Source organism: Aotus nancymaae, unplaced genomic scaffold (genome assembly GCF_030222135.1).
Source record: "Aotus nancymaae isolate 86718 unplaced genomic scaffold, 86718_ANA_hifiasm-v0.15.2.pri h1tg000049l, whole genome shotgun sequence".
Classification (NCBI taxonomy): Eukaryota; Metazoa; Chordata; class Mammalia; order Primates; family Aotidae; genus Aotus; species Aotus nancymaae.
Genome location: NW_026988463.1, coordinates 33627062 through 33636887, shown reverse-complemented (window position 1 = coordinate 33636887; position 9826 = coordinate 33627062). Strand labels below are relative to the sequence as shown.

Genomic DNA, 9826 nt, shown 5'->3' with positions numbered 1-9826 from the left:
GCCGAGGCCCGGGGGATGTTGGCGGCCACTGCTTCCCTTGTTCAGACGTCCCCATCTCACAGTGATGGCAAAGATGGCAGTGACCACGGGGCAGGTGAGAGCCCAGTGGGCTGTGGGCCAGATAGGTGTGGTCCCATCCTCAGTTTCCCGAGCCCGGCAGGCCCAGGGCAGGATGGATAGGGCGCTGAGGCTGCTCTTGCACTTTAAGTTTCAAGGCACAAGATTTTTTTTTTTTTTTTTTTTTTTACAAGTACTCAGCATTTAATGAACCTCCCTCCATGTGGCTTCAAGCCATGAGGACACAGGCCCCCCCGACACCCTTAATCTTCTCCTCAGCTCTTCTGCTGAAGAATTTGGCCTTGACGATGACAGGCTGCTTTGGGAGCTTTCCCTTGCCCAGAACTTTATAGTAGCCGGATCGCACCACATCAGTGATGGGAGCAGCCCCAGTCTTGTTTTTAGCAGCATTCACCCGTGTCTGCTCACTAACCAAAGTCCACAATTTGTCAAGGTTGACAGTTGGGCAGAAGCTCTGGTTCCTCTTTAAGTGGTAATGCCTCATACCAACTTTCCCAAAGTAACCTGGGTGGTATTTGTTGAAGTTGAGCCTGTGGTGATGCGTACCACCAGCATTACCACGGCCTCCGGGGCGCTTCCGGTGCTTGCGGATGTGGCCGTGGCCGTGGCTCACGTGGCCCCGAAGTTTCCGGGTCTTCCTCAGTCTGGATGGCTGCGTGGAAAAAGCTTGGTGGTAAGGCCATGCTGGCGGCCCAGAGGAAAGAGCTTCAAGGCACAAGACTTTAAAAAGGAGGCACCTGGAGATGTGAAGGCCGAGGGTGGCAGCCTCGTGGAGCGGGCCAGTGGGGGCCTTCCCAACGCTCACACAGACAGGCTCCGCGGGCTATGGGCTGGGCAGGTGTGGTACCAGCCTCGGGTGCCCGTCTCCCACTTCAGGGAGCTCTGCCTCCCTAGTGACCTCTGTTTCAAGGTCATTTCTGGATGGGCAAACTGAGGCCCTGATGGCTGGGGCTGTCTGAAGTCCTGGAGGCTAGTGTCGGAGGCCCCGGGCACTTAGCTCCTATGGCCCCCACTGGCCCTCAGGTCCAGAACCTCTCGCCCTCCAGCTTGGGGGCACTGTGCTGGGAGTGTGCCCCGATGGGCATTTCCCGATTAGCTGTGCCCAGCTCTGTGTTCTGGGGTTGGGGCTCTGGGGCGGTTGTCCTCTGGGCCTGGGTGCTCACTGAGGCTCCTCCAGTGGGGCCCTGCCACCTGCCTCGTGTGCCTGCAAATGTCTTTCCCATGTGAGCATCGGTGCCGTGTCCTGACCCCTGGGTGCTGCCATGGGGTAGGTGTCCCGCCCGCCTTGCTACTCCGCCACCGCTCCCCATCAGCCCGGCTGAGCTGCTGCCCCAAGCCCACCTTCCTATGCCCCAACTGGCTCCTGGCGCCTGGCATCAGCCTGGGAGGGACTCCTGGGACAACTGTAGGGCCTGGGACAGGGATGGAAGTCCAGGCCTCTGGGGAGGGTGGGAGGGCTGGTTTCGGTCCCCGGGGAGTGGCTGTTCCCAGACCCTACATGCCTCCCCCTTGAGGGATCTGCGGGCCAAGAGGGCACTGCCCACATCCGCCCCAAAGCCAGTGCAGAGGCTCTGTAGGATGAGGGGGTTCATGCTCTTGGAGGCACTGGGCTCAGCCAGTGTCTGAAGTAGAGTTGGGGTCCTCAGGGCCAAAGCATCCAAAGTCTTTAAGCCCCTGTCCAGGGCTTGGATGAGTTGGGATGGGTGCTGCCCCAGTACCCAGGCTCCCCCAATGCACCTGCCACGTGGCCGTCCCTCCCCAGAGCTCAGCGCCCGCCCTGGGTCCCTAGGGATTCAGGTGATTCATCAGCCTGCCTCACTGGGCCTCCCCCTTAATAATGCATTCCTACTAATGACCTTCTCTGCTGTGTGTCATTAAACACATCCTCTCGCTGCTGAGTGGTGGAGCAGCTGGCGGTGGCTGAGGAGGCCTGGGCCCCCAAGAGAGAGGGGACCCTGGGAGGCTGGGGGTAGGAGGGGCAGGGCTTGTGCACCACCTGGGAACAGGTACAGGGGCTCTAGCTCTGGGCAGCCTTATGAGATGCTTGGGGGCTGGGGAATGGCAGGGCAGAAAACAGCCTACAGGGGCCAGGCCGGGGCCTGCCCTCCTCATCCTGTGGTCACTGGGCTGTGGGCATGGGACTGAGGGCAGGGCAGTGCCAGCAGCCCACAGACCTGGGGAGCAGGGCCCAGGGATGGTTACAGGACAAGATTTGCACAAAACCAGGCTCAGAGGCAGGTGTGGGGTGATGCCTCCTGGAGGTGACAGAAGGGAGCAATGTGGCAACGTCCTGGAAATCATGGTCGGAGGGCCCAGCTGAGGAGTGCGGCCTGGAAGAGCCACTGCCTGCATGCCTGCCAGCCAGGGTCTTTCTCTGGCCCCTGCCCCTCCTCAGGGCGCCACCTGTCACCCCTGCCTGTGGGTTTCTCCCCCATGGGCAGAGCATCAGACTCAGCCTGGGTGGAGGACACGGTTGGTTCTGGGGTCAGGTAGGGGAAGTCCCAGGCCAGGGCTCAAGGTCATCGGGGGCAGCCCTGCCTACACCTCATCTGGTGGACCAGGCTCCAGTCCCCTGACCCCTCTGAAGCCAGCAGGGAGGAGTCCTCCGTCAGGCCTGGTCACAAAACTTCTCAGACTTAATTAAAATCAATCTCCAGTTACTCAAATCCCATTGATTTGATTCTCGACTGATGGGAAAAATATGATCACCACTATGAGAAACGTTGATAGGAAGGCACTTAGCACCTGGGTGCAGGGCCGGTCTGGACCCAGCACAGTCACGGAGCCCCCCACTCTGGGCCCGGCCGTGGTGCCCTCACCCAGAACCCTCGTCCAGGCCCTTCCGGAAGAGTCTGCCACTTGCTGCCTGGGTGTCCCCGAATTTTCACCTGGCTGAACTCAGAAGCCTTGCAGAACCGGGATCCGGCCGTGCCAATGGGAGGCTTAAGGGTGCGTGTCTCCTCGGAGATCACCCACCTCGTCACGTGGCTGGGGTCTTCTCGGTGTTGCACCAGGGACCCTGGGTCTCACTGGCCCCCAGTGAGTGAGTGCAAGAGGGAAGGACCCTTCGGTCAGTGCTGTGCCCTTCACTTACGTGGACGTTGAGGCCTGGAGGTCCAGATGTCAGCACTTCTTTGGAGGCAGCTGAGGCCGGACGTCTTCAGGCAGAACATCGAGGTGGAAGGAGGTGATGCTGTTGGGGGCTGGGCTGGGGAGCAGCGCCTTTGACCAGAGCACCTGAGTTCTCTGCTGGCCTCGCAGCCTAGAGCCTGGTCTGGGGCCAAGAGGTGTCGCAGGTGTGATGGTCCAAGTGCAGACCCAGGGCAGCGGAGACCCGGAGGCAGCTAATGCGGGGGACGGGTGACTGGGGGTCGTAATCTAGTTTTCTGTTTTTCCTTGGGAAAAGGAACACAAAGCCCCCAACTCACCTGCCCTTAAAATAAAAAGTCACAGGCTGGGTGCATCGGCTCACGCCTGTCATCCCAACACTTTGGGAGGCTGAGGCAAGCGGATTGCTTGAGCCAGGAGTTGAAGACCAGCCTGGGCAACATATGGAGGGAAACCCCTCCCTGCAAAAAAATACAAAACTTAGCCGGGCATGATGGTGCATGCCTGTAGCCCCAGCTACTTGGGGGCCTGAGGTGGGAGGATCCTTTGAGCCCAGGAAGTGGAGGCTGCATTGAGCCGAGATCGCACCACTGCACTCCAGCCTGGGTGACAGAGCGAGACCCCATCTCAAAAAAAAAAAAAACCAGTCACATAAAATGTCTGCCATAAATACAATAGAGGCAGACCTCATGTGATTTGTGTTCATGGCCTTGGAGGGGCAGAGGCCCAACAGGGTTGGGAGGAGGTGGGAGGGGAGGGGTGCAGGCTGTGGGCAAGGGCCAAGGGCAGAGGCCGGAGGGGCAGCATGGTGGGCTGAGTCCACTTTAGGTGTCACTGCCGGCTTTGGTGGCCTTGTTTCGTCTCCTGTGACCTCTGCTCTTGGCGTGTCTCCAGCTACCTCCTGTGGGTTCCTGGCTCGGTTGGGTGGGAGGAGGAAGCTGAGGGTGGCCAGGGTCTGCATCCATTGAGGGGTGTCCAAATTCTAGTGGAGGGAAGGCTGGAAGGGAGTGCAGAGGGGGCTTTGGCCAAAGCCAGGTGCTGGGGTGTGACAGGTCTCCACGGCTGCCGCCACCTTGTGGGCATTCCCGGGGCATGCCTTTAGCCTTAACAAGGACCCTGGGTGTTCCAGGGCTTCCCATCCCCTGCCTCTGGGGGCTCAGCATACAAAGCCCAGCCCAGAGAGGCTGGGCCTGGGCCATGGTGGCCAGGGAGGTCGGGGTGCGAGGCCTTGGTGGCCTCCAGGTGGGTGGAGACATGTGGACAGTGCCGGGCCTGCGTCCTGCGCTTCATCAGCCCTTGTCGCCTAGACCACAGCCTCTCCCAGCACGGCCGGTCTTGCATTGTGCTGAGTCTTTTGTTACTTTAATTAATGCCCAGCTTCCTGACGCCTAATTAAACTGGAATTGCTCCATGTCCAATAGCTGAGCGTCCCATTAGGTACAAGTTAATGCAACTGTCGCAGCAGCCATGAAATGGGGCTGGCGCGGCCCCCAGGGAGAGACGCAGAATGCATCTCGGAGGTCGGCGTGGCCTGACCAGGCAACTGCACGTGGGGCCCCACTGAGCCCGCACTGGCCAGCCCTCAGCCCACCCAGTACTTCCACAAGGCCCTTCCCGGCCCCTCCAGGAGGAGCGGGCCCCTGGCCTCCAGCTCCTCTGCAAACCCGAGGGCAGCCTGGTTGCTTCCTGCTGAGGTTTGCTGTTCCAACTCCATGAGAAACTCACGCCAGTGCATCAACATTTGGAAAATGCAGAAAAGGGACCCTCCGCCTCAGAAACGTGCCATCCTTTCATGGGCCTGTTTTTCAGGCTCCATAGGGGCTATATGATCCTCTCCCAGGTCTGTGGTGGGGACTGGGGCGGGAGCTCTGGGCAGGCGGGGGGCAGAGGCCACGTTGTGAGGAGCCATTGGTTCCTCAGGAGCCGGAAGTTCCAGGATGGGGGCAGGGCTGGGAGCCAGCAGGGGTGAGGCCAGCTGGGGACGCTGGGACCATGCCTTGCACCCACCAATCTCCAGTGCCAGCCTCTCACCCTGATGGTTCTGTGTCTGGGACAGCCCCAGGGTGCCCTCTGCTAATGTCCAAGGGCGTTATTCCTGATTGCTCTGTCACCCCAGTCTTTTAAAATTAAATTAAAATAAATTATTATTATTTTAGAGATAGGATCTTACTCTGTCACCTAGGCTGGTGAGCAGTGGCACCATCACAGCTCACTGCAGGCTTGAACACGTGGGCTCATGTGATCCTCCTGCCTCAGCCTCCCAAGTAATTGGGACTCCAGGTGTGCATCACTATGCCCGGCTAATGTTTAAAAACGGATTTATTTATTTGTTTGTTTTTAGATAGAGTCTTGCTCTGTCACCCAGGCTGGAGTGCAGGTGTGTGATCATCGCTCACTACAACCTCAAGCTCCTGGGCTCAAGCGATCCTCCTGCCTCAGCCTCCCAAGTAGCTGGGACTGTAGGTGCATGTCACCATACCTGGCTAACTTTTATTTTTTTTTGTAGAGATGGGCTTTCACTGTGTTGCCTAGGCTGGTCTCGATCCTCCCACCTTGGCTTCCCAAAGTGCTGGGATTACAGGCCTGGGCCGCCATGCCCGGCCGGCCTAGACTCTTTGTTCAATCCCCTGGAGGGCTTGAATGGGGTGAGAAGGTGGTAAAGCAGGCAGTGAGGGGGCCGCCCTGGACAGGCCTCCCTGCCCCCCTCCGAGGGTGCAGAGTGGCCTCTGCACTGGGGTCCCAGGCTGGGCCCGGTGGGTCTGAGGCAGGAGCAGCCTCCCTCTGGAGGCCAGCTCAGGGTAGCAGAGGCCGGTCTCCCCCAGAGCCGTGGAACTGGAGTGGGCATGGGCACTGGGACGAGGGCAGGTCTCTGGTGCGTGGGCTGCTGGCCCCGGCTCTCTTTCAAGCTTGTTTGCTGTCTGGGTCCTCCTCTCTGGGGCCAGGGCCATGTGCACCTTGTCCCCGTGCTGCACCGTTATGGCTGTGACATCAGCATGGTGCCTGTGAGGGGCTGGGTATCTCAGGAGATGGCAGCAGGTCCCAGCACCAGCCGGCTGCATCCCCCAAGGACGCCACACAGCTTGGTGTGTATGGAGGCGGGGGCAAGGTGCTGCCTCCGGTGTTCTTGCTTCGAAGGACACGGCTCGGAAGCCCTCACTGTGGTCTCTGAGCCCCTCGTCTGTGGTACAGCAGTTGCTGCTGTTTGCACAGAGAGCAAATCCGGGGCATGTTTGTTTAGCGAGATTGCCTCTGCAGGAGCCTGGTCCAAGGGACAGGCCAGGCACAGGGGGGTGGGGGCTCTGTCCACAGCCAGACCACTCTGGAAGTGATGGCACTGCAGGCCTGGAGGGCTGGAACAATCCAGTGGGCACTGTGCCCGCAGAAACAACACACACACCAGTAGGGAGGGGGTACAGGAGGAGGGTCCTGGCTGCCCTGCTTAGGCCCTCAGCCCGTGGGGCCGTGTCCATGGGTCCCATGCAGCTTCCACCTGCACAGTGGCCCCACCACACCAGGTGCCGTCCTGCCCTCCAGTCCACTTCCTGGGGCTCTGAGCAGCCTACGGAGGGCTCCACCTGGGCGGAGGGGTGGAGGTTCGGAGGAGCAGTCTCCTTCCCTCTGTGCAGGGCACCTGAGTGGGGTTCTGCCTCGCTGTGGGACAGTGGGGGCTGGGGAAGGGTGGCAGGCACCACGTGTAGACAGCAGGTGTAGGTCCATGCGGGGGGCCTGGCTGGGGCCAAGAACATGGCCCTGGAGTCAGGGACACTGGCTTCGTGTCCTCACTCTGCCATTCAAGAGCTGGGGACCTTGTGCAGGTGGCGTCGGAACAAGGAGTCTGCCTGCAGCGTTCGAGGAGGGCTGTGCTGGTCAGGGGTGTTTTGGGGAGAGCTTGACTTAGGGAAAGGGGTCAGAGTGCAGAAGAAGTGGATCCAAATCCTGCCCAGCACTGACACCCTGCCTCGGTGGGGGTCCCAAGCTTGGCTCTGCCCCCTGAGGGGCCAGTTACTGCACACCTTGCCCACCCAGGAGCTGGGGGCCCTGGTCCTGTTTCCCAGGGAAGTGTTGGCACCCGCGGGCTCCTGGCTGAGGTCCAGGTGGGCTTTGCCCCTCTGCCCCACCCGGCGTTGTACTGAGCCCATCCTGCAGAGACTCAACGGGGCCCCTGGAGGTGGTTACCATTCCTTGACCGTCGGTGACTCTGCCATCTTCATCCCTCCCTGGAACTAGGCAGCCTGGGGAGGTTTTGACTGTGGGTGTGGGGTGGACGTGGCACTGCGCCACACCCCAGGCCCTGTGCTGCTTCCTGCTGTTGGCCCTGAGCTGCGTCGAAGGATCTGAGCAGCAGGGAGATCTCATGGAGCAGGAGGGCCTGTGGGGCTCAGCCCTGCAGCCAGCTTGCCCGGCCAGGCCTGGACGCACAGGTGGGGCCGAGTACCCTGAGTGCCCCCTCGAGGTCACACGCAGCGGAAGAGCCGCCCACACTGCCCTGCTGAGCCCCGCCCGGACTCCACACCCACAGACCAAGCACACGAGAGACCGGGTGGCTTTGTGATGCAGCAGCAGGTCGCCGGGCTCGTGTTCCCCCATTCCCCTACCATCGTTCAAATCCTGTGAGAGGAAGCGTGTGAGGTCCAATGGAGGTTGGGGTCAGAGTCTGACCCGAGGCTTTCTAACCCAAGTGTCAGCCCCATCCAGCGCCAGTGCCACAGAGGAGGGTGACGGGTGCCGTTCACACTGGCAAGCTCCTACCTAGGCCTCGAAGCCAACTCCACAAGGCCCCTGAAATACCCCTTACGGCACCACAGCCCCCTTGCCTTCCTCTGCTGTGACATCAACCACTCTGATGGTATTTGTGGTTTTATGTGTTTAAGTAAAAGGCTTGTGCAGGATTTAATTGAGCCCATATGTCTGCCTGAGGAGGCCATGAGCTGCTCAGGGCAGGTGTGTGCTGGGCTTTTCCCTGGGTCCCCATGTCTTTCCGGCACTCACAGGGCACACAGGAGCGTGTGGGGGAGGGGCAGGGTCAGCGGGGGATGGGGAGGCTTGGCGCCCATGCCCCCGATCCGTCGTTTCCACTGCAGCCAAGGAGAAAACAAGGACTCACGGCTGTCACAAACATTTCACAGTCCACGACTGCTGGGAAGGCTGGGCTCCTGTTGGAGCTAGAAGATTCATAAAATGCATGTGAATTATTTTATTTTATTTTATTTTTGAGACGGACTCTTACTTTGTCACCCAGGCTGGAGTGCAGTGGCACGATCTCAGCTCACTGCAACCTCCACCTCTCTGTTTCAAGCAATTCTCCTGCCTCAGCCTCCCAAGTAGCTGGGACTACAGGTACTCACCACCACGCCCGGCTAATTTTTTTGTAGAGACGGGGTTTCGCCATGTTGGCCAGGCTGGTCTCAAACTCCCAACCTCAAGTGATCCTCCCACCTTGGCCTCCCAAAGTGCTGAGATTACAGGCGTGAGCCACAGCGCCCGGCCAAATGCATGTGAATTTTTATGTTCAATTACTCCAGGTTCCCTGCTCGGGCCCATGGCCTGCCCCATGTACAACCCTCCCCCAGGTCCCCACCCAGCCCATGCTCAGCAAAGTCCAGCCTCACACCCACCCCACATCCTCCTGGCCGGTAAACATTCTCCCCTTCTTTCTTCTCCCTCCACACCTCACCTGCTGGGAGGGAGAGCTCCTCAGTCTACCTGGAGCCCCTCCTGCACAAGAGGGTCCAGGGTTGTCCAGGAGGGTCACACCCACCTCTTCGGTTGTGGCCTGGGCTGTGGATCGGGGACTGAGGGCCTGTGGGGGTGCGTATCCGCCAGGACAGGTCCCTCAGGCTCAGCCTTCCTGCACCTCAGCTTCCTCTACTGAAAAATGGGCTTGTGACTAAATGTCGCAGGGAACTGCTGTGACCAGGGAGGGGGCCCCGGGGTGCTTCCGTCAGGCCAGGGCTGGAGGCAGGGGCTGCCTGGGGTGGGGCAGCGCAGGGGTGTGGCGGCGCATGGGGAGCGGCTTATCAGTTGCGGCCTCACGTCCCTTCATTATGGCGCCTGCAAAAGATGTTCTCTGATTAGTCTGCTGAATTATGAATTAGGTTCCGGGTCCCTGTGCAGCTGTTCCCGGCTTGTCATCCCCACCACTTTATTTCCCCATCTGCTTATAAAACCAGGAGCGCCGTCCTGCAATAAACACTTCAAACGCTTTTTTTAGGGGCTAATTAATTGTGTTGCATTTCTTTGACACAGCATGCAGGCTGGACCTGCCCCGAATTCCCAATGCGGGTGCGGCTCCTGCTGAGTGTCTGGGGAGGGGGCCGGGACTGGAGCCTGGGGGGCTGCGTGTGGCCACCCCGAGTTTGCTTTCTCCAAGGCAGCCCTCCACCTTTATACCTTTATGCGGCCACCTGGCTCTCTCAGGAATGTGCCGGTCGGTCGTCAGGTTACCCCTAGACCTCCCATTGGCGCCCTTTGGCTGAAGTCCTCCCGCTGGGACCAATGGACACTCCCCAAATTATCTGTGCCACATCCAAGGTCAAGGTCACACCCCGCTGCCAGCTACCGTGCTGATCCTGAGGTCCCCACCTCTGCCCTCTGGGACCCCCTCGGCGAGTGTGGTGGGTGAGTGTAGAGGTTGGGTGGC

At 60.0% G+C, this 9826-nt stretch overlaps 1 protein-coding gene across 1 annotated transcript; it reads right to left on the bottom strand.

The window, feature by feature from the left end:
- Nucleotides 1–233: 233 nt before the first annotated feature.
- Nucleotides 234–3251, bottom strand: LOC105718422 (large ribosomal subunit protein uL15-like). The gene is made up of 4 exons (XM_064362769.1): nucleotides 3173–3251; nucleotides 2898–3097; nucleotides 1577–1700; nucleotides 234–762 (listed from the first exon to the last, which is right to left on the bottom strand). The coding sequence occupies exons 1-4, from the start codon at nucleotides 3249–3251 to the stop codon at nucleotides 287–289; spliced, it is 879 nt and encodes a 292-aa protein (XP_064218839.1). The 3' UTR covers nucleotides 234–286.
- Nucleotides 3252–9826: the final 6575 nt, after the last annotated feature.

Excerpts from the sequence above, each read along its gene's own strand:
- LOC105718422 (XM_064362769.1), bottom strand. The coding sequence starts at position 3,251 with ATGTTCTGCCTGAAGACGTCCGGCCTCAGCTGCCTCCAAAGAAGTGCT. Across the intron at positions 3,098-3,172 it reads CTCCAGGCCTCAACGTCCAC|GGTCCCTGGTGCAACACCGA; the intron begins GTAAGTGAAGGG and ends AGTGAGACCCAG. Across the intron at positions 1,701-2,897 it reads GGCCTGGACGAGGGTTCTGG|ACACTGGCTGAGCCCAGTGC; the intron begins GTGAGGGCACCA and ends ACTCTACTTCAG.